General features: G+C 41.3%; 4 protein-coding genes across 6 annotated transcripts; all 4 read left to right on the plus strand.

The window, feature by feature from the left end:
* Nucleotides 1–370: 370 nt before the first annotated feature.
* LOC136443376 (intraflagellar transport protein 46 homolog) lies at nt 371–6,466 on the plus strand. Its single transcript, XM_066440597.1, has 7 exons — nt 371–735; nt 1,544–1,655; nt 2,046–2,183; nt 3,361–3,514; nt 4,041–4,251; nt 4,629–4,826; nt 5,256–6,466. Exons 1-7 carry the CDS (start codon nt 646–648, stop codon nt 5,505–5,507), a joined length of 1,155 nt encoding a protein of 384 aa, XP_066296694.1. The 5' UTR covers nt 371–645; the 3' UTR covers nt 5,508–6,466.
* Nucleotides 6,467–6,940: 474 nt separating this feature from the next.
* LOC136443868 (beta-galactoside alpha-2,6-sialyltransferase 2-like) lies at nt 6,941–10,875 on the plus strand. Its single transcript, XM_066441239.1, has 4 exons — nt 6,941–7,043; nt 8,396–9,344; nt 9,697–10,101; nt 10,634–10,875. The coding sequence occupies exons 2-4, from the start codon at nt 8,828–8,830 to the stop codon at nt 10,873–10,875; spliced, it is 1,164 nt and encodes a 387-aa protein (XP_066297336.1). The 5' UTR covers nt 6,941–7,043; nt 8,396–8,827.
* A 2,232-nt stretch (nt 10,876–13,107) lies between these two features.
* On the plus strand, nt 13,108–15,255 carry LOC136443869 (beta-galactoside alpha-2,6-sialyltransferase 1-like). Its single transcript, XM_066441240.1, has 3 exons — nt 13,108–13,674; nt 14,174–14,575; nt 14,796–15,255. Exons 1-3 carry the CDS (start codon nt 13,113–13,115, stop codon nt 15,035–15,037), a joined length of 1,206 nt encoding a protein of 401 aa, XP_066297337.1. The 5' UTR covers nt 13,108–13,112; the 3' UTR covers nt 15,038–15,255.
* Nucleotides 15,256–17,773: 2,518 nt separating this feature from the next.
* On the plus strand, nt 17,774–24,259 carry LOC136443853 (low-density lipoprotein receptor class A domain-containing protein 3-like). Of its 3 annotated transcripts, XM_066441220.1 has the most exons (7): nt 17,776–18,081; nt 20,289–20,375; nt 21,010–21,117; nt 21,907–22,041; nt 22,524–22,631; nt 23,213–23,666; nt 23,969–24,259. In XM_066441220.1, exons 1-6 carry the CDS (start codon nt 17,982–17,984, stop codon nt 23,326–23,328), a joined length of 654 nt encoding a protein of 217 aa, XP_066297317.1. In that variant the 5' UTR covers nt 17,776–17,981; the 3' UTR covers nt 23,329–23,666; nt 23,969–24,259. The 3 variants fall into 3 exon arrangements, with proteins under 3 accessions (XP_066297319.1, XP_066297317.1, XP_066297318.1); XM_066441222.1 differs by lacking the exon at nt 22,524–22,631 and having other exon boundaries at nt 17,774–18,081; XM_066441221.1 differs by lacking the exon at nt 20,289–20,375.
* The last annotated feature ends 273 nt before the right edge of the window (nt 24,260–24,532 follow it).

Here is a 24,532-nt window from a genome sequence, read left to right on the forward strand (position 1 = left end):
CTTGGTCATACCCACCCGAGAAAACACACATTTCAATGCTGAATGCGCCAGAAGTTGAGGGAGTTTTGTGTCCTCGAACAAGAAACTGTAGCAACATTGATTCCAATCTCCAAATCTGGTATTCGAATTTCCGACGGCCGCGCAACTGGCGCGCTCGAAATGCGTTCGAATGTTCTATGGAAGCCTGTGTGATAACCCTTCCGAACCCTATGTGATCCGGATAGTTATCACACGGTCCGGAACACCCGTATCAGGCCCAAGCATGACATAATATGAAATACCGCCATCTTTTTAATCTCCAACCACGTCGGCCCGAACTGCAGTATGAGGTATACTCTACAAACTTTGGTGAGAGACCCTTGTTGCCAGGTGCTTCATCACTGCACATGCGCAGTAGCGGAAATATTTCGGCTCCAATAACTTTTCGAAGGACGATTTTAGATATTTCTTCAAAGAAAAGCCTTGTAGAATCTCCTATTTTGGTAAAACTTTGTGAAACTGTGCTTTAGCTAGTTTTGTTTCATCCGAGCGTGTGCGAGCAGTTCTAGCGGCTAGGATATCTGTTGCACTGGTGTTTTAAACTCGCCCCCCTCCCCCTGGGTGCCTTGGCGACGTTTACAGAAGAGTAGTTCCACAGTCGAGTCTATGGCGGATGACTCTGACTCCGACCAGGGAACCAGGATTCACGTCAACCAACATTACGACGAGTCGCTAGAAGTAGCCGACGCAGAGGAGGTAGCGTGGTGGTTTTGTTGTTGTTGTCCTCATTTCTTTGACGTGTAATATTGCGTTAAATATATACAAATACATAATTTATGCACTGATATTATGACTGACAGTATCTTAGTATGTACGTTGCATGTTCTGCGCTTAGATATATAATTTTGACGGTGTTCACTTGTACATAACAGTTTTCTTTTTCGAGTACTGATTTAAAAGTTATGTTATGCCTGTATGACAATTTCTCTGAAACCAATTTTGTAAAAGAATGAAAATAGAATGTCTGTTGAGAATGATTTTTTTTAATATAGAAATAATTTTTTTATGTCTGTATTTTGATTTCTGTTCTCTTGTGTCATTCCCATCCTTGTGTGGAGATCGCTGCGGTATGTCTATAGTCATATAAAATACTCATTTGTCTTGTGCTCAAAATATCGCAAGCTCTCATGCTCCTCTGATTGCAGATGCAGATCTAGATTTGGAATGTATGGAATAGTAGTTTTTACTACTAGTCATATCAAAGATTCCTGTGCTTGCTGGCTCCTCACAATTCTCTGTACTTGTATATATTAGGGAATAATAGGGATATCCCTGTAGCTCATGTGGTAGCGGCTTTACAGTTGAGCCTCCTGGTTCCAATTAGTTGGAGACCCCGGTTCGAATGTGGGGAAGGGTATCCTTGTCGGAGCTGCACTGTCTTTTGGAAGAGACGTAAATTGGGGTCCCCTGATCGAGGACGGGTGCCTTGAGCATGTTACAACAGCCTCATTACGCAGATGTGTACCTACTGGCTGTAATAATACAACACGGTGAATATTTCCAGGTGGCAAGTCAGTACGGTGTGACGCCGAGTCCCCGCCAGCCCCCGGGACCAGCAGGCCGCCCGCACCGCCCCGGCCCAGGGGAGAGTGCCACGCCTACACGCAGCTCTACAGGTATTTATTTGTTTGTATGCTTATATTGTTTGTATTGCATATATACACATATACCCAGTAATCCCCTCTTTAGAAATAAAGATAGCAGACTTCAACCCCTCAAGCAGAATGTTCAGAAACTGCAGTGCACACACACACTCTTCATGTGCACACACACACACGGATTCTACAAAATCAACATTGTAGCAGAATCAAGTGAAAAAGACTGTATGTTATTCAAATCAAGGCTAATTTCAGGGATACTTGAAAAGAAAGGCTCTGTATTTGGTCTTGAAACATCGTTGGAAATCTGATAATGGAAAAAAAGAACGTCAGGAAACAATATATTATTAAAAGAAAATGACATTTTTGTAATGCAAACTTTCTGTACCCCATAAATCCCTACCACAGAGCTAGAAGGAGCGATGTCAGACAGCGACGAATTTGAGACTGGGGAAACCCCTCGTGACCCTCGTGACATGGGGGGTCAGGGGACAGCACAGCAACAACAACAACAACAACAGCAGCAGCAACAGAGAACTGACTCAGGTACTAGCAGGGTCCTTATATTGCTAGAATCTTTTCTTAAAGTTAAATTGAAGAAAGAATACTTATCCATGTGGTGATGACTGATAAAAAAAGTCTGTCCAGATAAGTTAGAGTAACATACAACTGGTGTGACCTGGGCTCTAAATACAACACTACGTTTTTTTACAAGTTGCAGAAAAGGAGAATACATTTTTCTATGTGTGGGTGGATAAAGCTCACAATATACATGACTTGTACACTTGAATGCTACCAGGCTAAAACGTACAATATAACAGTTGTTACACAGTAGAAATTAAGAAGACATTTTAAAGAAAAATTAAAACTATGAACTACTCCGTTCCAATAGAAACTGCATCTGTTTTATTTTCATGGCTACAAACTTGGGCCTTAAGTTAAAGGTATGTGACATTGATTGGTCAATGCTTCTCTTGTCACTCAATCTTTCCTAAATTCACTTTCCATAAAAGCATTTTATCAGATTTTATAAAACATATATTCCTTTGTGTGGTCTCAGAGTGTTGCTATAGCCTATCCCTTTTGTGTGTCTTTTTTTCTCACTGAAAGTTGATCCCTCAGCATCTGTTTTGATTGTTTGGGGAAATATTTGGCTTACACACACCAAATAAAGTTTGTCACTTTTTGGGATCTTCCAAGACGTACTCCGTCTTTTCTTAAACCCGTGGAGGCAGATCTCAAATCAGATCGTTTTCACAATTTCACCTTAAGATGCCAGAGAACTAAGGAAATGTATTGGCCTAGCCCTCAACTTATGCTGTGTCAAAGCTTAGTAGTTTTATCATCCGACTCCTGTCACTCAATCTTGCCTAGATTCACTTAATCCATAAAAACATTTTATCAGAGTGCTGATACAGCCTGTCCCTTTTGTGTGTCTCTCTTTTTCACTGAAAGTTGATCTTTATTTCTGCATCTTTTTCAACCTTTTGACAAAATATTTGGCTTTTAACACACAACAAAAAAGTTTGCTCTTTTTTTTGGATCTTCCGAGAGGTACACTGGCTCTTTTTCAACCTGTGGAGTCAGATCTCAAATCAGATCTTTTTCAAGATTTCTCGCACAATTACACCTTAAAATGCCAGAGAACAAGACAATCAATTTAATGCTGTGTTAAAACTTTATAGTTTTGATAATAATGATCCGACTCCTGTCTTGTCCCCAGACGATGATGATGATGATGACTCAGACACCTCTAACGGTGATGACGATGATGATGATGATGAACATGCCCAGGTGGAGGGCGCGTACGATCCCGCCGACTACGATCATTTGGCCGTTACACCAGAGATCAAGGATCTGTTCCAGTATATCACAAGGTGAGGGCTTCTTATTTGTTGTTTGTTTTGTTTTTGTTGTTTTTTTAATAATTTTTTTCAAACTTTATTCAGATAAAAAAAAAGATACAAAACAGAAACATGAAACTAGAAAATACAGGCCTGGTGTACATACACTAACAAATAAATACGTGTGGCAACAACCAATAACTATTGATCTTACAAAACATGGTATAAAGGTTCCAAATTTATTTGTTGTGCGTACATAGTTTGTTTTTTGTATTTGTTTTGTTCAGTTCTGCTACATTTTGTTTTCAGTGTGCTAAAGTTTAAAACAGTACTTGACGTGCTTTAAGCACATCTAATGAAAAAAGAAGAAGAAAACTGCAAGCATGCTATCATAGCCACAAAATATCATTGGCATAACATTGACATATGACATTAATATATATTTTGTATAGTCTCTCCCAGCTCTTCATCATGTTGGATTTCTTAAGCCCTGTATTTAAGAGGCTAACTATAGATGTCTTTATGAAACAAACAAAAATTGACAAAAAATATTCTTCAGGTACACCCCCCAGTCTATTGAACTTGAGCACAAACTCAAGCCGTTCATCCCTGACTTCATTCCCGCGGTGGGTGACATCGATGCCTTCGTGAAGGTGGGGCGGCCGGACAGCAAGCCCAGCCCCCTGGGTCTGACAGTTCTGGACGAACCGTGCGCCAAACAGTCAGATCCGACCGTGCTGGACTTACAACTCAGGGCAATCTCTAAACAGGTATGATTTATTTATTTATTCATCTTAAAACACATGGGTAGTCTCTTCAGCCAAACAAGGCTGATTTCCAAGAGAGCCCATAAGGGTACAGATAATAAATAAATGTAATGATAAATGGTATGATGTCCTTCATTGGTCAGTCTATTAGATGAGTTGAATGAAGAAGAGCCTTTCAGCCTAGCATTTTTCTTAAACTAATAAAAACAGCTAGATATGTTCATTCTTCAATAGTAAGAATGAAGTTAAGTGGCTTTAAATCTGCCCAGGATTGACTGTAAGGCCGTGACCGATTTATATCAATGTTGTTGAATATACTCAGAAATTGTTGTCTTTTTAATCGAATGCAGTTTTTTTGACATCTTTTTTTTTTTGTCCAGACCACGACCAAAGCTATGCAGGTGAGCAGTGTAGCGCAGGCCGATAAGAACCCCAAGGCAGTCGAGAACTGGATCGACAGTATCAGCGAGCTGCATCGCTCCAAACCCCCGCCCAACGTCCACTACACCAAGAGTATGCCAGACATCGAACAACTCATGCAGGAATGGCCACCAGAGTTTGAGGACCTTTTAAACAGGGTGAGAACAAATGTTGAATCATATCTTTTTTTTTATTAACCACTATAATATTAGAATGAAGTTAAAGGTAACTCAATGTTAGCAAAACTGAAAATATTCTTGGTATCAAAATTTTCATGTTAATATGGAAATGAACAATTATATATATCCGTGTCATTTCATTTCATTTTAGATATTTTTGCCTTAACAAATTCAATAAGCTTCTGGACAGCCTAGCTTCTGGAAGGTCAACTTCAATATTGGACTGCCTGGCAGCTTTCTACAGTACTGCAGTGGAACTTCCAGTTTTGATATCCTTAAGTCATTCAGTCTGCTCATATTATTATTCATGTTGAAGACATTTCTTGTTCTATATGTGTGTGTTATTTATGAACAAAATTGATACTTTGCTGTTTAAAATTGATGATTGCTTCTTCTGTTGTTCCATAGGTTGGCCTGCCAACAGCTGACCTTGACTGCGACCTTCCCACCTACATCGACCTGATCTGTTCCATCCTGGACATCCCCGTCTACAAGAACAGGCTCCAGTCTCTGCACATCCTCTTCACGCTCTACTCCGAGTTCAAGAACTCTCAGCACTTCAAGGTGCTGGCTGAGCAGAACAACATGGAGAATCTACCCCCCCAGGCCCCCCCTGAGGGGCAGGGGGGTGCAGACCGCTGGGCACCAGGGGGGGAGTAGCAACATCAGGGGGGAGTAGTAAACTTATGGGAGCCCTAGGACCAACTCATCTTATCATGGAACAAACTTCTCTTTAGAAATGCCAGAATATTTCACCATGGTCCCTCAAAGGTTGGAAAGATATCTAAATTTTTTGGGAGGTTCTTTCAAGGCAGGTATGCCTTTAAAAAAAAACTAATTTAGGTTAATATATTCAGAAAAATATAGAGAAGAAGGCTATTTGAAAGGACAGAGTAATAATGTTCAGATAAGCCATCTCACAATTTCGACTGCACATGTGCAGTCATCATGCATTCTGGTATAAGGTAAAAGTTGAAGGTCCCTCATTTGTAAACAATTCTGTGTCTGAACATATTTTGCAACTTTCCCCCTCGTGCTTGTTTACTTTCGAGGGACTGTAACCTTTGATCTTACCCACAATCCAATGCAATGCTGAAACTGTGACTGAGATGGCTATGAACGGCTTCAGAAAAGGTCGTGTATGAAATTTGGAAAGTGACTTTGCAACTGAACGTATTTTGTTCCATTGTACTCCTAAAATGCCAATGCTGTATATATATATATATAAGGTAGAAGTCACAGGGTTTGTCAGATTTTCTGCTATATAGTTGTCTTATCCCACAAGAATGGATAGAATATCAATAAATATATATATATATAGTATATAGGTTTGCTAAAAAAATAAAAGGGCACACTAAATTGTTTTACTGTTTTCAAGTCACATTCCTCAATTGTCTCTGTCATGTATACTGATCTTGCCGTTTTGGAAGGCCAGTTGGACACATGGTGTCAATTTGCACATGTTGTAGATAGAGAAGATAATTTAAAACCTTACTTGCTGTTAGATTGAAGTCATTGAACACAATTATACAGCATCATAGCATGGCTTTAATATCTTGACAAATTCAATGCCTTATCATGTTTGTTTTTTCTGTAAATAAATGAAATGTAGACAAGGATATAGTTGCCTGAGCAGTTCTTCAGTTCATAAATGATACACCATGTACATGTACACATGCTATGGCACCAGCTTGACTGGATAGAAGAAGACCATGAAACATTTGATTGCCTTCTCATCTTGTCCATAAGTATTGCCTCAAATATTTGCCTCCATTTTGAAATACGGCATTAGTGATACTTCCACACGTGAAACATCATCACAATTAGTTCATTATTTATAAACGGTCGCCGTTCTCGCTCATTGAACACTTGTTATTAACTATCTAAAAATATTCAGCAATACAATAAAGTAGGTTACTGTATTGCTTCATGTAAAAGTCACTTTAAACTATTACCTGAGATTTATCGGAAGTTGGTCACTGGCGCATTCAATGAATTCTATTATGCTCTAAAGATGCACAAAACTGCACTTCTAGTAGATATCATGACACTAGTGACCGTATCAGCCGCATTGTGTCTAGTGCAAACACTGCGATCGACACATGCGCAGTAGTAGTTACACACGGGTCAACTATGATAACATTCGTCATAGCTGACCGGGCCAGACCTGTCGGCAGAGTTGTCCACTTTCTTCAGGTGAGTCGCTAACTCAGTGTGAACAACGTAGCTATTGGGTGTGGGAAGACGCCAGCAACACATTTTTTTTCACAATTGTAATTGCACATAACTCTCCTACCTTGACAATTTGGGGACAGAGCATTCTGTCTTCAACTTGTAGGGTGTGTTTTTCTCCTGACCTGTTTCAGCATGGCTAAGAGAGTCCATTCATAGCCACAACCGTGCTGTTTGTTTACCAGCAAATCTGGTGTTGTGTGCGCACTCTTTGATGTCTGTGTTACAAACCTTTACATCTACAAGAAAGGCCTTAAAAACGTTCTTCTTTCCGACCCCTTCCTTCATTCAAGTTCGATCGTCTTTGATTCTTAGTAAAGTAACGATGCACGGCAGACATTGTTGGATTGCCGTGACCTGTCACTTGCACCTCGTAGATAAAAGACCTGGGGTTTTTGAAGACAATTATTAAGTCCTCTCTGGCAATATAATTAAAATATTTATATACATGTGCTTGCCACACGGTTGACATCATTGTGACAGCAAAGGTGTGTTAAGTTGTCAGTGTTGTTGTCTTACCAGGCTTGAAACGCTTCATAACTGACTAGTTTTAAAATGTGATAAATTGTTGCAGCTTTCCCAGAGTTAAAAAGAGTACCTCTGAAATCAACTTACTAAACGTCTTACCATTTAGTTGTTTGTAACTGAAGGTATTTGCTATAACCAAACTGCCTTCTCGTGACATGCTCGAGTTGTAGGGGCTCTCAGAATGTTACCCACAGAGACTTGTGATGGCCGGCAAGACTAGAATTACATCCTATGGATTAAAGACAACGAATGCATGTTTCACTGGCGCTTTCGGCCCGACTTGACATAAATCTATATCTCTTAAAATGGTTCTTCGGTACACCACAGATAGACTACCTTAAGTTTGGTATCTAAATATTGAAAATGGCATACAAAACATCGAGGCAACGGTATATTTGCCAAGCGTACTGCCAGGTTGCTTTCTGCCATTGTAACTCTAAACGAGGGACACAATAGATAAAGCTTAGGTGACTAAATGTACCTGTTAAATTCTGTACACACGCCAGGGTGCCAATACGGTGCTGTCGACGACTTCGGGCTGTTTTGTATTGAATGATGCCGGAACGCAAAACAAATGCTAGTCTTTATCTTTTTTTAGGTAACGGTTGTATATTTGCAGTTTTGATTAATTTAGCAGCCCATACTAGACAGCATGTCAAGTTTTACCTGGAATATGTAATCTTCGAGTTTCTTCATAACACATTGAACAATATCTACAGCTAATCGTAATAGTAACGATTTCTGTAGCGCCATATCATTATGTGACTTAAAGTTTTTTATGATTTCAGCTATGCTGCTGTGGACCTCGACGGTTCATGATGACGCAATTCTACACAACGTAAGAAGATAGACAACAGCTACATATATACTGGAACACACAGAAGAGCACAGAAGAGGGAAGCTGAGAATTAAGAAATCAGCAGTGACAGACAAAGTTACAAGAAACAACTTTGCAATCTAGATTAGGACGGAGCCAAACGGCAGATAGGACAACAGGTGCAGTCGTTGGATTAAGGAAGCTGTACGTATAGATCAGAAAACCAACCCCAGTAACGTTTGGGACCGCATTCTTTACACTGCAGCAGCGACACCTAGCTGCATTGCGAAGTATAACCAGTCAATATTGCCCCGAGGAAGATGACAGACAGTCACCGAAACATCGGCTAGGTAAAGTACTTTCAGTTTGCTCAGAAAACGTTGCTTTCCCATCTACACACGTCATGACCAAACGGAAACTACTACTCGTTAGTGCTGGGATGTGCGTTTGTATCATGATGTATGGGATACTGGGTAATACTCTGATAGCCAGGGTTATGCATGCGACATGTAGAATCGTCAACGATATACAACATCAACTTCAAATAGTACGAAATATAACTCCCGAGCCGTTACTTAACGACCAAGGAGTCAATAGATCCCAACGAAGCGATGGCGCCATCTTGGTGGGGACATCAGAAAAAGTTCTGTCCAACCGTACAGGAATTCGTCCAAGCGATGCAGACACGGTATACAATTCAAGGGAAGAAATGCCGTGCGTGTCCAATCTAAGAGAAGAACTGCTGTGTGCGCTGAAGAAGAACGTTCCGTTTTCCACCATCACAAGAAAACAGGCGTCCAGAGATGTACGAAATGGAGTCTTGCCGGAGGAGAGTCTGGAGAAGTTGGCGCACTTTAACTCGTGCGCGGTCGTCAGTAGTAGCCACGCCCTGAGGCTTCACACGTACGGTCAGGAGATAGGTGAGTCGTACTAGCTACAGCTCGGTATCTAGGTAATACCCCCATTCCATAGCGACCGAGCTGTGACCTAGAATTTGACAGAGCACCCGACGAATTTCATACTAGATGAAAAATTACTATTTCTACGCTTTGTGTGTGTTTTGTTATCTTTTCCATCATACCTCTACATTTTCCACGATATTCCTATTTTTTTGTGATTGATGTTAATATTATCTACACTGTCCATGGCCCTAATACGATTTACTAGTTTTAGAACACCCCCAAAAGTCCCTTGCCAACATCCTGCACTGTGGACTGTACCGTATTGTAGAACAGCGAATATCAAATGGATATATTTCTCTCTTTTTTTCAGACAGCCACGACATAGTGCTAAGATTCAACTGCGCTCCCACCGACACCTTTGAGCAGTTCGTCGGCAGTCGGACGGACATTCGGATGATCAACACTCTCGTGCCTTTACGGCACTGCCAGGAGGAGTTCTGGAGCAGGAACAGTACCATGTTCAAACACGGGATTCTGGTCGTCGGAAACATGGACGGAATCAACTTTGGACCGCGTGGCTCGTTAGACATTAGACAGCATATTCGCCAAGCGTTCGACAACTTGGTCAAATACAGCAGGAAGTTCCCGAAGAGGGCCAAGCCTTTTATACAGAGACCTAGGTTCGGACAGGACATCATGGCGGAACTGGCTCGGTTCTGCGTAACTACAGGACTGTGCGACAGGCCAAGGCTGCGGCCAAGTTCGGGCATACTTGGTAGGATTCTATATTTGTTATGATTTTGTAAGAGCTCCCTTGGAACATTACTCAGTTAACTGTAGGGACCACCCTAAAGATCCGTAAAAAGGTGTTTAACCGTTTGAACTGCGCATGCGTGAGATCAACGCTGAAGGCCCTTAACTTATTGTAAAGACCATGCTTAAAAGTACATTTCAACTATATGTCAAGTCGTGTTTGTTTATGTCTCAAAGGCCTTCAACGTTGACATACTAGTATTGTCCACAATACATCACATTGCCATGCACAGTTCAAACCGTGAAAAGTCTTAAGCCTTCACTCCACTTCGCCCAAACATGCGCTCCTAGATCCTGTACCGACACAAACTTACCGAAGTGAAGGAAATCCAGTCCCTGATGGAAGATAGGGTGGAGTGGAGGAAGTTTTCAAGTCTGGTTTGAGCGGAGTTGAGTGATTAAAGTGATTAAAATAAGAAAGATCCTGTACACACCAAGTAACCATGTAACCGTAACCGTAACCATAAATTTTATGCATCATTTTCTTTTTAAAGGTATCGTAATGATGCTACACCTCTGCGACTGGGTCCACGTGTACGAGCTCGTTCCTTCCAACAAAGACGACTCCAGACTCATGTACTACTTCGACGAGAAGACGATGTGGACTGCTCACGACATGCACTCCTACAGCCAGGAAAGGGTCTACGTCAGGACCTTGTCACTGACTTCCGAAAAAGACATAGAAGACACGGGCGTGGTGCTGTTGAAAGGGTTTTCACAGACTCAATGCGACTGATTCCGCCACTAGTGTCAAGCGATTCATAAGAGCAATTTTGTGTATCTTTATAATTATAGCGTCATCTGCCTTGCATATCATTTATACAATTCACCCGTAATCGACATCCAACCGCTGGAAGGAAATGATTTAAGTGATTTAACAAAAGAAATATAGTAACCTTCCTATCTTAGTAGATACTTATGGCAAGAATTAAGAATGTCATAATAAAACTGTCTTGCGTTCACATTTGGAGGTTATCATTATTGTCGAATTTCTTAAAGCACGTCGCCGGAACGTACGGTGTATTAAGCCTCCCTCTCACTGGACCCGCGGCACGCTGGCGGCGTCGCTGCGTCCTAAACTGGAATTGTGTTACCCTTGACTTTATAATGGGAATATCATTCAAAATGTACAAGTATGACCAAAAAGAGAACAAAGCACACAAAGCTTAAAATTATTCGTTCTTAGTCGATGAAATTCGTTGAGTGATTTATCAATTCGATCGGCCGCAGCGACGCCGTCAGCGTGCCGCAGGTCCAGTAAGAGGGGGGGGCTTCAGGTATACGTACGCAGTAATCGCGTATATACAATGAAAGGATAATATCCCGTATACAGGTTCCAGATAGTTATGTCGAAAGAGAAACCGTATCCAACGCACGGGATGATGATGCAACGTTGACTAAGCCATGCATCAGATACCAAATTGTTTAGAACTACACAGTAAAATAAAACCTCCACACGCCTCTGTTACGTCGTGTCTAGTTGCTGTTGATAGCTGACGTTGTCACCGATTAATCAATGCTTTGTTTTTGCTAATCGATATCGGGTTAGAAAAATCCAAGCATCCGTCAGGCTGATCTCTAGCAACAGAATGCCAGGCTTTCCAGCTTTAGTACGTATACGCTGCCTCGGTCGCTCCCATGCAAGCCGGGAGGAGCGAGCGTACCTACTAAAGCTAAAAAGGCTTTTATCCAGGCTAGCTGATCATCGCATGCGCACTACGGTTTGGATACCTGTTGTCCAAAGCAGACCTGTCCACAGGTGAGTTACTAAACATCTGTACAGAAATCAGCCCTTTCTGTTAGGCAGAACGTCGACTAGGCAAGATATGGTATCTCGTTTTAACTGTCACGTTTATGTCTTTAAAAATTTTCTTTCTTTTCATTCTTGCTGTTTACGCCGTTAGAACTACATGTAGAAAGACACCGCCATTTACGCCAACTAACGTTGCCCCTGTGTTTATATTGCACTGAAGCAGCTGCATCAACTGTGAGATATTTGAGACCTACGCTAAAACTTACCATGATTGTTACAGAGCTCCTTCTATTCGTTGAGCTGAGAAAAGTGTTCAAATTAAGTATACAGCTCTTACCAATAGTACACTTTAATGTCGCCAAAGGCGTGTCAATATCAGCAGTGATTGTCCTGTTGAATCGCCGATCAAGACGTTTTAATAGCCTTCCTCATATTACTTGTCAGCATAACGTAGGTGAAGCCTTGAAATAGGTACAGAAATTAATGAACGTGCTAACGTGCTAAGTAGACAATGGTAGCTACAACATGTTTACAATATTGGGGCGTCCAGATGTAAACAAGACGGGGGCTTACAGGGCGAGAAGAACATTCTGTAATCTTGATTTGATACGGGTTGCCGTCCATTATTGGCCTTGACCAAAGCATATGCAGTATTTATTGACATGGCTTCGTCTGAAAACAACCGTACATTCTCGTTGACGTGCAAATGCATTACGAAATACATTAAGGCAAGGAATGTTTTGTACCCGAGTCTTGACTCAACCGTTACCGGGAAAAGCAAATATTGGCTGATCCATGCCTCATTGGCATTGAATATACGCGGTATAGGCGCAAATCTACTCTAGGTTTACGTAGAGACCGAGCGAGAGCCATAGACACTGATCACTTATTCAGAATTTGTAAGGACACAAGAGATTGCAATCTTGATAATTGCACCGTGAGACTTTTGATTTTAACGCCTGAGCCCACAGTCTTTATTCAAAAGTATCGTTCTGCTACGTACAGGTTTTTGCCCATACTTAGTAATACTTGGTGTAAAACAATTGCGGGCCTGTCAATAATTCGCTTTTCTCGACTTTTTCGTAGCTTAACAGCTCTTACGTAGGATGGACTTTTGAGCCTTCTTCGTTGCACTTTTATCGTTTCCCACCTCCTTCATATGTCTCCACTGTTTATCAATATGTATAAAAGATTATTTCACTTTTATCCATCGATACTCCATGGTTCTTTATGTGTTTACCTGCTTGTTTTCAGCTCTTATATCTCCCGGACATTCCTTTGTGACGTGTCCGAAAGAGGGGAAATCACCGGAACAAATCATGGCGAAAACGACACTACTTCTCTTCGCTGCTGCACTGTGTGTTTGTGTAATGATCTATGGTATCCTGATGACAGGGGTTGCATTTAATCCTGACAAATCAACGCACAATGAACAACTCCAGCTTCCAGTGCTACAAACCGCCACGCATCAGCAGTTAATCGCTGGACAGCCTTTTCAAACTAGGAACGCCATCTTGGTCGGAGCATTCAGGAACTCTTCAACAAACCACACAAAAATGAATCAACACAAAGTAGAAAAAGATTCCGAATTACGACGAGAAATGTTGTGTCAGCTGAAGAAGAACGTTCCGTTTTCCACCATCACAAGAAAACAGATGTTCAGAGATAAAAACAGTGCCTTTTTGCCAAAAGAGAGTCTGGAGAAGTCGGTGCACTTTAACTCGTGCGCGGTCGTCAGTAGTAGCCACGCCCTGAGGCTTCACACGTACGGTCAGGAGATAGGTGAGTTGGAGTGGTTATAGTTACGTCATAGATAAGTGTAAACGACGGACATTTTAGTAGCTATGGTACATGTTTAAGATCAAATCTACCGACTAAGTAACTTGTGATTGTCGTTAAATCCCCCAATGTCTTGTCAGCCATTCCGAGATCTGTCCCTTCAAATGGGCGATCACACATCAAGAATATAACCCGCCTGTGTGTCTGTATTGCATATGGGTAAACCGTCTCATGGTGTAACATACCACGTTTGTACTGAAAAGTACAAGCTGCATGTCCGAACAGATTTATTTGATCCATTAACACAACGATATTTTCGATAAATCCGGGAGCTACCTTTAATCAATAAAAACCAGTACACACATGTTTCAAATCAAACCAAATCTTTGCAATTTTCGTTAATGCCCTTCACTGGCATTGTTTAAGTCATACTTAGGCCTTTTCCAAACGAAAAACAGCCTGCTAGCCAGGATTTCATTATTTGTTATTTTTGTTCTTTCAGACAGCCACGATGCCGTTCTGAGATTCAACTGCGCCCCCACGCACAAGTTTGAGAAATTCGTCGGCGACAGGACGGACTTTCGTATGATCAACACACTCATCCCTATCCGACACTGCCGGGAGGAATTCTGGAGTAAGAACAGCACCCTGTTCACACACGGGACACTGGTTATAAGAAACATGGACGGGATAAACTCAGAACCACGCGATGAAGACGTTAAAAAAGACACCTATCTTGCTTTCGCCAACGTGATGACATTCAGGAAGACGTATCCGAACAGGTCTTTGCCTTTCATACACAGGCCTAAATTTGGGCAGGACATCGCGACGGAATTGGCGCGTTTCTGCAACACTACGAGATTGTGTGAAAAGACAAAGTTCAGTCCAAGTACAGGACTATTTGGTAAGGATTGAATTTCATTAAACGCGAGTTTTAAAATAATCAATATAATTCCATGTACTCATTATGGAAAATTGAACATATGCAGCTTGGGCTAATGTTTGTAACTCTTTAGCTGGGTCAATGTACTAGTATTTGGTGCCTAGGTGTTCTTTAACCACCTTTCATGTTCGGATGTAGAATGGTTATCATCAACTTCTTAACACGATGTTTTATTTTGCAGGTGTGGTGATGATGCTGCATCTCTGCGACTGGGTCCATGTGTACGAGCTTGTTCCCTCCAGAAAGAACAATTCAAATCTCGTCTACTACTACGACGAGACAGCAGTTCGGTCCCCACAAGACCGACACTCTTACTACGAAGAACAGATTTACGTAAAAACGTTGTCACTGACTCCCGATAAAGACATAGACGATACCGGTGTGGTGCTGTTACAAGGACTCTCACAGATTCACTGCGGCTGATGACATAACGTATTGATGGTTTGCGACTGCAATCATCTGCCTGGAAAGCTACAACAAATTGCCATTATATTTACATCTAGTGACTTACCTTTCAAACCCTGGAATGATGTTTCAAACCTTGCAAAAACGTCACAGGCAAAACTGCAAAAGATTAGTTCACTTGTCGATGTGAGTTTCCTCTTGTTGCTTGCAGCCTTTACAATAACGTCAGCTGAATACTCGTATTATAAACGTTACATGTTTTGTCAGTGCTATATAAGAATAAAACGTCACAAATGTCCATTTTGTGTGCAAACGAGTATAACTGGCCTTTAAATTTCTTATCAATGGACAGGTGAGTTTCCTCTTGGTGATTGCAGCATTTACAATAACACTTTAGTCTAGTTGAATACTCGCACATGTACATGTTTTGTCCGTACGTGTGTTATATGAAAATAAAAATGCACAGATGCCCATTATGTTTGTAAACGAGTATAACTGGCCTTTTTTATGTGTGCCGCTATCTCTGTGGCAATTTACCAATCCATAGTTCCTATGATGTCATTTATACCATCTAAGACGCCCAAGTGGATTCGCTAGATGAGAGGCAAATAGAATCAAGAAATTGCCATGAAACTCTGCCCCTTAACCAATTTAAAGTAACAATTATGCCCGGGTAATTAGACAAAGCTGGATGAATGTTAAAGCTCATGTCATGTGTTGTCTGACATTCTGATGGGGCATGGTCAAAGCCATAGTTCCTATGACGTCATTTATACCATCTAAGACGCCCAAGTAGACTCGCTAAAGCCGGCGTCACAATTCATGCGAGCATCGGCCGATTTTGTAGATCGCCGGAAGCTCGCCGAATTTCACAATCGCCCGAGCTTCGACCGTATTTTTCGCTGAAAACCTGCCCCGTCACAAATTGAACGGAGCTCGGGCGACGTCCGTCAAACACTAATAATCATAAATACCTCATGAGACGGTACCATCTCTTGGACACGGACGAAGTCAGAATCAACTGACCTGGTAACAAGCGCATACTTGGACCAACTTTACTTTCTGAGTTGTGGCAAATCTGTAGGGCATGAGTGAAGTGGACGGCCACACTGAAAATAATACTACAGACAGGAATTTTGTTATAGACCAATCCAAATACAAGCTCAGGAGCCACAAAGTCAATAGATCAGTCGTTTAACCCCGATCCAAACATTTTCACCAAACGGAAATCGACCGAAGCTCGGGCGAACGCCGTCCGAGCTTCGGCCGACCGTTGGTAAGCCTATCGACGCCCTGCCGACGCCTGGGCGTGCCTCGGCCGACAAACATAGATCTATAATGACTCAGTGGACTTTCAAATACTAGTAGTCGTTTTGTGGAGGAAAAACTCAGGAAGTCAAGTCAAGCCTCAGAAGTCAAGCCCCTGTTCATTGACATATAAATTGAAACATCCAAAACAATAACAAAAACGAAACAGGTATTGTTTTCGGTGTCCAAATCTCATTGATGATAAGTTTTTTTCAATGAAAATTTAACTTTGCAACTGAATTGCCTTTCATTAGAAAGGTTTGGCAGCATTCTTTGACAAGATGATATTAGTATTAGTTAATATTACAGTATCATCTATCATCTTACGTCATAAACTAAACTGTCGTTACCTTTTATATATAAACAAGAAGGAGTTCGGCCGGAGCCCGTCCATGCGCCCATCGATACCAGTACAACGCTCGCCCGAAGCACGCCTTATTTATCATGAGTCGGCCGGAACACTGACGACGGTCGTCCGATTATTGTACAAAGCCCGTGCGAGGCTCGCACGAGGCCGAAGAGCTCGGGCGACCTCCGGCCGACCAAAAATAGGGTCCAAAATCGTCGGATGCCCGCCCGAATATTGGCCGAGCGCTGGGCGTTGCTCGGGCGAGCTACGGGCAAACTGTTGATGAGCTGTGCGAGTTCAAAAATCGTCGCCGAGGCCTCGCTGAATTTAAGCGCAGCTTCCAATGACCCGCGAACGTCGGCCGAGCTCCGAAAAATCGCCCGAAGCTCGCAGAATCGCCAGGACGTCGGTCGTACTTCGGCCGAAAATCGCCATTTGGAGCTCGCCGACGAGTCGGCCGAGCAAAATTGTTGATATGTGACGGGGGCTTAAATAGGAGGCAAATAGAATTAAATTGCCATGAAATTTCACCCCTTCAACACTTTGAAGGAACAATCAAGCTCAATTAATTGTACAAAGCTCGAAGAATGTCACATTTCATGTGTTGTCTAAGACTAAGATTCTGATTGGGCATGTCAAAGCCATGGTTCCGTTGTCATTTAAACCACTTAAGACGTCCGAGCGGATTCGCTAGACATCAGGCGAATTGAAATAAGAAAATTGCCAAGAAGATTTGCCCTTTAACCATTTTGAAGCAACAAGTAAGACCAACTAGTTGGATTTGGATAAAGCTTGATAATTGTTACATCCCGTGCGTGTCTAAGATCCTGATGGGGCATGTTCAAAGCCATGGTTCCTCTGACGTCATTTATACCATTTGATACGCCCATGCGTCTCGCTAGACATGAGGCGAATAGAATTTAGAAATTGGCATAAAACTTTGCCCTCTAACCACTTTGAAGTTCTGACTACAGTAGATGTTTACATGGCAGTGGAGTTAGCCATGTTAAGTGGTGTATTATGGTACAGTCATGCGAGTCCGTGGAGGAAGACGCACTTGGTTGTTATGGCAACGGTAGTGAGAGCAGAAAACACCAGGCCAGACATTCACTCTGTTCATCCGGTTTTACAGAACACGCACACTTTATAGATTCGTTTGATCAGGATTTTCGTTCGTTTCTTCATTCATCATATAGTTTGTGCGAACAATTTTTTGTGGACTATAGAGGTAGTACAGTCGGGCTGTAGGTGTCTTTCTCACCGACGCTTCGACGCCGACGCGTCTTGCAAGGTGTGCGTTTGAAGATGGCAGTGCTTCGAAACACTGTGACTGTCTTTTCCTTGCTCGTGCATCTTACAGTGGAGATTACCGGGCAGACGGCGACATCGCGGACTACATTACAAGGTCAGTAATACCCCGATCACATTGGGACGGAGACCTCGCTGCGATCTGAAATTTGACAGATCGCTCATTCTATGCACAAAAATCAAATCTTTCCACGCTTTCTGTGTTTTGTTCAGTTTTAAGTCATACTTGTAACATTTCGCATAATATTCCAATTAAGAAGTCAATGATCACACAAGCCCACTTAAGGTCGCAGCGAGAGCGCCGTCTAGTGGAATTGAGGTTCTTGTCCAATGAAAGGTCCTGTCGATGTCATAACCTCAGGAAAACCCTACGCCAAAATTCGTACGAGATAGGAATGTGACTACGCCTTATGTCATAGTCTGTCTTATACATTTCAGTCCAATTGCTTGCTGTTCATAAAATATCATAATTTCATCAATTGGTAGTTTATGTCCTGTCTCGTATTTTGTTGAATATCTTGTTTACCATGCTGTACAAGTGGCGACGAGGGTACAAGCTGCATAACTTGAGTTCGTCGCTACATTTTTCTTTTCCTTTTTTGTGAACAAAGAAAGGAAGGCCCCTATAATTAGTCTAGACGAACTACATATATGGTGGCTCGTTAATCCCAGTCGCTATTGCTACTGTAACATATAGCTAAACATAATGCTGTACTTGTTGAAACTTCTCGTTTCAAGAAATCCCTGATAAGAAAGTTCTGAACGGGTAAGTCAGACTAATCTAGAGCACAGAGTTGTGTCAAAGATCATACCTAAATCAAAATGAATTGAGACTTCAATAGATGAGGCGAATTTTACAAAAAGTATACACACAGCTACAGAACTCTGTTAGATCCAACCTGTGCATGCTAGGAAACACGAAGTGCCACAGAAATATTGCTGCAGTCTCTACCTCAATTAAGAGCACTGTTTGAAAACTTTTGATCCTGACCAGCAATATACTATCAGGTGATCAATTGGCCAGGATATGTAGACTGGTGTTGTAAAAAAAAATGAAATTGAGGTGGAACTATGACAAGGCTAAAATGCGAGAAGAGTTAAGTTGAAAAGCTGCAGTAGTTTGTCGCTTGGCTGACCGAGTTCCGATTGTGCAATGTTTGTACAGCTTTAAGTGTGGTGAAATGGATACGACCATACGGTACGTTGAGTTTAAAAAGGGGCCTAAAATCATTTTAACAACTTGACATACGTGCTGAAAGAAGACTTTCAATAAACCGCGCCCCAGATGCTTTCACCTGTAATTCCAACGTATACAGAACTGGTGAACCTAGAACTGCTGACAGTGTCGTCAAGGCAGCGACGACTGTTGTTGTCACAGAGACTGAGTCCGCAAATGTAAACGTCCAAAATGACACTACATTGTACGGCGTATCGTGTATGGTAAATGGTCCCGACCTCGCGTAGCCGACTCCCTTAGCAAACTATTCACTCTATTTGGCCAATTTCTACTTTTTTTTCCCCGCGGGGCCTGGTAGAGGCTCGGATAAACCAACATTTCATATATTCATTATTCGCAGGGTAGTTTGGACTTCTATATTTTTTATTGCCAATCAATGGGTATTGTCTACTCTAATTAGTTACGAATGCTTTGGAATGGCCCTGTCACATTAGTCGTCGTACGGTCGCACGACAGGTATACGATAGCGAAATCAGGAACACAAGTGGGATAGTCATGTACGTGTCGTACAAAATCCGATTGTCAACGAAAAATGTTGCGGAAGACTCTTGACTACTGCCATTCTATCATAAAATCAACGCAAATAATGCAATATCGACGAATATGACCGGACCTGTGGTGATATTTGGTTTAATTGTTGATGACTCATTTCTTGAATAAAAACCGCATAGTGATCAAAGGTAACCGCGCCCTCGTGCGGTATAGGATGGCAACACATTAAGACCCACATCTTACACTATATATCCCTTCACAAGAGGACGGTAAGAGGCGAATTGAAATGCGATAGTTTGAAAATCGACATAACCTGTTTTTCCATTAGTAGTGTATTTTTCGATATATAGTTACCTCCGCGAAAAATGGATAGACTACATGTATTTCTATTCTTCCAATGCATGTGCTTTTTAGGGCATTGATGAAATACCACAAAATATGCATGCCATATTGAACCAGATACAAAACATGCAAATACGGGTCTAATTTGTATATATGATATGAAATAACTCTCTAATGTTATGCGTTCCTAATTGACGTTGTATAACCCAAGTACTACATGCTGCTTTATACAGGAAGCACATCTGCAGCAGCAACTTCAGCAAGTCCGAGTCTTAGCGATCTTTTAGGAGAACTGAGCCAGGGGGGCCGCAATGATAGAGGTACATGTACGGGCCAGCAGCCGGTAGTCATGTGATGAATTATTGCTGAGTCCACTGTATTTTTTTGATCCTATTTGCATTTCCTAGGTCAAAGGTTTTCTGACATAAGAGATATTTTCGAGATATTTTCAAACTATCAAATATACACTACAGTTTGAAGCTGAAGAAGAGAAGAAATTTAAAGATATTTGAAATCCTGCCCATTTAACAGACATCAGCCATGCAAATGAGGATCTCGGTTACATACTTGCTAAGAAAATACTACAAAACTATATATTCTCTACCAGAATAACTACGCCGGCTATAGGGAGAATATTTGCCAGGGTTTCACTTGCAGGGTCTGGATTGGATTGCAGATTTGACCCTCTCTCTGTAGCCGACTCCCTTAGCATAGAATTCACTCTATTTGCTAGAGGCTACTACAATACCCCTATTTGCTCAGAAAGACTTTCAGACTTGGCCAATTGTGTCATTGGTACCAGATGAGGACATTATTGACATAGATATATATAAGCACTGAGAAACATTTATGATACGTCAGTCGAAAATGTGACATTATTTGGCGAAGGTGTAAGGTCGTGGAACTCTAATTGAATATACTGCCTTGCAAAAAGATGCTTTACTTGTATTATAGATTGCCCGGGGAGCCTGTTCCAATGTGACAATGGCCAGTGTATATCGTCTAACTGGCAGTGTGATGATCATGACGACTGTGGTGATGGGAGCGACGAGACAAATTGCGGTAAGAAAAATTCTATATGTCAGTCAGAGCTTTCAGCTAGCTTGCGTATGTCGTGTGTGTGCTTGTCGTATTGCCGCGGCTCCAAACATTGGCTTCAAATCTTATTTTCTTTCTAGTTTCCCTTTTAAGTCCTCTTTTCAGTGGAGCAAGGCTGCGACCAATGAGTAACAAAAGATTTGACCGATTTCTTAACAGATTTTAAGATAAAGTATGTATCGTAATGTCATTTGAATCATACTTGAACATAATGTATCATAATCCAATCGTGAAATCAAGGGTCACACTGATCCAGTTCAAAGTGGGGGTTGGGGCAAACTTATAAGTGTTTAGTCAACTAGAATTGTTATTATGAAACCTTCCCCTATTTGAATGCATGCGTTGACAGGAAATATTACTAGTTATGGTCACCATACGGTCGCTCAGCGAATGCCTATTGTGGAAAGAGAGCCTAAGCATGCTTGGTGTGGTTTTTAATCTTACAGCTTATTGGAAGCAGCCATCCTTTTAATAAAACTTGTCCGCTGAATTTCAATCAAACCAAATTACTTAAATCCAGTTTAAGTTAATCCGGTAGGTTGATTTTTTGTGTTATGTTATATTTCATCTATATGCCTAACCATCATTGACGTATATGCAAATACCATGTTATGTTGTTTAACCTAAGTCCACAAGTACACTATCAAAAACATAAAATAATTTAACAAACGTAATTGAACAAACAAAAGTAAATTTGGTACTTGTGTTATGTAACGTTAGTTTTTTCCATCTAACACAATTCCCTCCTTGCAGCGAGCACAACGGCGGAAGATCACACCTTACCTGTTACCACAACATTGGTCAGCTTGAACTCAACTTCACAAATTAATAGTACTAATGCAACAGAGCCGACAACTGTCCAATCTTCAGCTACTACAACACCAGCAGGTAAGTAAATTACATAAATCTTTATCGTTTTGACCTAAAAGTTAAGCTAACCAACTTCACAAGGGGCCAATCTTTTGATTAATAAGTGATTTTGTCTTCTATTCGCTTCTTTGTGATGCTCAAAATAAAGAGGTACGAATGTTTCATAATCAAAATGTTTCTCTGAACTAGAAGTTTACAATTGTTGTTATTATTTAGGTGTATGAAATACATGAAGGGAAACATTGGTTGTATCAGTCTTTAAAGTTCGGATCTCTCTTTGTATATAATTTGTATATAATTTACTGTCTCAAAAAACATCAACTTCTGCCATATATGGATTACAATATCGACACATTTGAATGCGGCTATGTCTTCAAGTTTCAATGTTTAATCTGTGGCAGCTGATTCGCAGTTTTGTGAGGGAAAAAATAACATCTGAAAATCAATAACCTTCCCGGAACAAATAAAAAATAAACTTGTCTTACAAATTGGTCCTACAGAATGCACGGGGAGCCTTTTTCAATTCAACAGTAGTCGAAGTATCACGTTCACCTGGCAGTGCGATGACGGGGACCATTGCGTTGATTGGACTAACACGACAGATTGCAGTAAGAAAGTCTGATTGGCAGTTTAAGCGCTTTGCCTGCTAGCCTGCTTCCTGTCGCGGCCACAAACTATGCAAACAGTTACTGACAAAAGACAGCGGATGCTGTGTGAAACATCTGGCTGGTTCAAAATTTTATCCAGTTGCTTGAGTAACTATTTTTGGCGTATCTTACTACCTGGATGTCTAACTTTCATCAACATATCAAAGATTGTTTAGATCTTAGAACTAGTAGTGTAAGTGATAGGTTAAACTCGGCATGTTGAAGTATTCATATACTTTTTATACTTGTACGTACTAGGTTAATCATTTTGGATCCCATTGTTGTTGTTTGCATGTATAGTTGTAGAAGACCTTACGAAAGTCGCTGTACTTTTGTCGTGTCCATAAAGATTTCTGTATGATAATGTAGCCAGCAGCCAGCAAGCCCCATCTAGTTACCTCTAATGATAAGATGATTGAAAAGTCAACGTAACATTTAATGCAGAGTCAAGATCTCAGATATTTTTGCAACTTGTTGCAAGCAATAGTCTTTACTTGAAAAATAAACTAGTCAGTTAAAGATTCTCAATGTTCATTTTACAGACTTGACGGCTTCACTGACTCCAACCCCCGATGCAAACAGCTCTTGGACAACGGCACCAGGTGGTAAAGATGTGGCGTATGGTGTTGATAGTGAACTGTTGAATGTTATTTGTTGAATGTTTGCTGAGCGAAAGTGGCTTTGAACGAAGAGTGAAGCGGGGCGACTGCGTTTCTCTGTCTTTTTGTTATTGAATGTGACTCTTTCATCTTTTATTGAAAAAAGACACCCACGCACGCACGCACACACGTGTATACACATACATGTGCCTTCACCAACACATAATGTCCATGCACACGCATGGTACACATTTTCTTGTTGTAGGTACATAGATATAGGGAGGAGACGGAGGCCAAGAAGAGTGTATGGCTCATACCAGTTCGAACTGGACGCGGCCTAGTGCGGGGTACACCGATGACAACCACTCCGTTGCAGCTTTCATCAAGTATGGTGAAGGTCAGTTCTGTTAGGCCTTTTTAACGCTGTTGTAGAGAGAAATGTAGGCAGCCAATATGTCCACTGTTCTTAAAATTTATATAGGCGTAACATCGTCATCGGAAGAGAGGAAAAGTGTCGATTTCGAATCGTTCCTCTTAAGGATATTGTAGATTGTTTGTATTTATCAGCTTCAGTGTATTCATCAGCTTTATGATGTTACACGCGCACTTTTACATAGTATGAGAATTCAGATATTTTCTCGTACTAACATACGTATGCTGTACTGAGTTCCTGACAGCTTGTCTGTTTTGTATCTATAGAAGATGCGGAGGTACATCAGGAATGGTTCAAATCAAGACTTCGTCCGGCATCAGAGGCACCAGGACACACTGCACGTCATCCCGCCATGTGGAAAATAATCTACAAATATCATGTCACTTTATGTGTCTGATGTTATGTTTTGATTTTGTCTTTCACGTGATTCTAATTTCATATCATTGTATAGGTTTTGAACTTTATATGCTGTGTTCTTGTAATACTCGTTGACATGTACTTTCCTGCAATGTGATCATTCACACATTTTATATGCATTAAACAACTCTGTTTCCTGCAATTTGTTTGTATTATTTTCTGTCACCGTTGTCATACAATCATTATGATGGAAATAAACCGACCGTTCTTTATATCCACCCAAATGAACCCACCTGTCCTTGGTGCTGAAAACTACCCACACATGACCAACATGCCTATCCCCTGGTGGTGGATGAACACCACCAGTCTCGTTAACATGCCTGTCCTTGGTGCTGAACAGTGTCCGTAGACCCAAGTTAACGCATTTGTCCCTTGTGCTGAACACCATCCACACGCATGTGAGTCATGTCATG

The sequence above is a fragment of the Branchiostoma lanceolatum genome, chromosome 10 (genome assembly GCF_035083965.1).
Source record: "Branchiostoma lanceolatum isolate klBraLanc5 chromosome 10, klBraLanc5.hap2, whole genome shotgun sequence".
In the NCBI taxonomy this organism is placed as follows: Eukaryota; Metazoa; Chordata; class Leptocardii; order Amphioxiformes; family Branchiostomatidae; genus Branchiostoma; species Branchiostoma lanceolatum.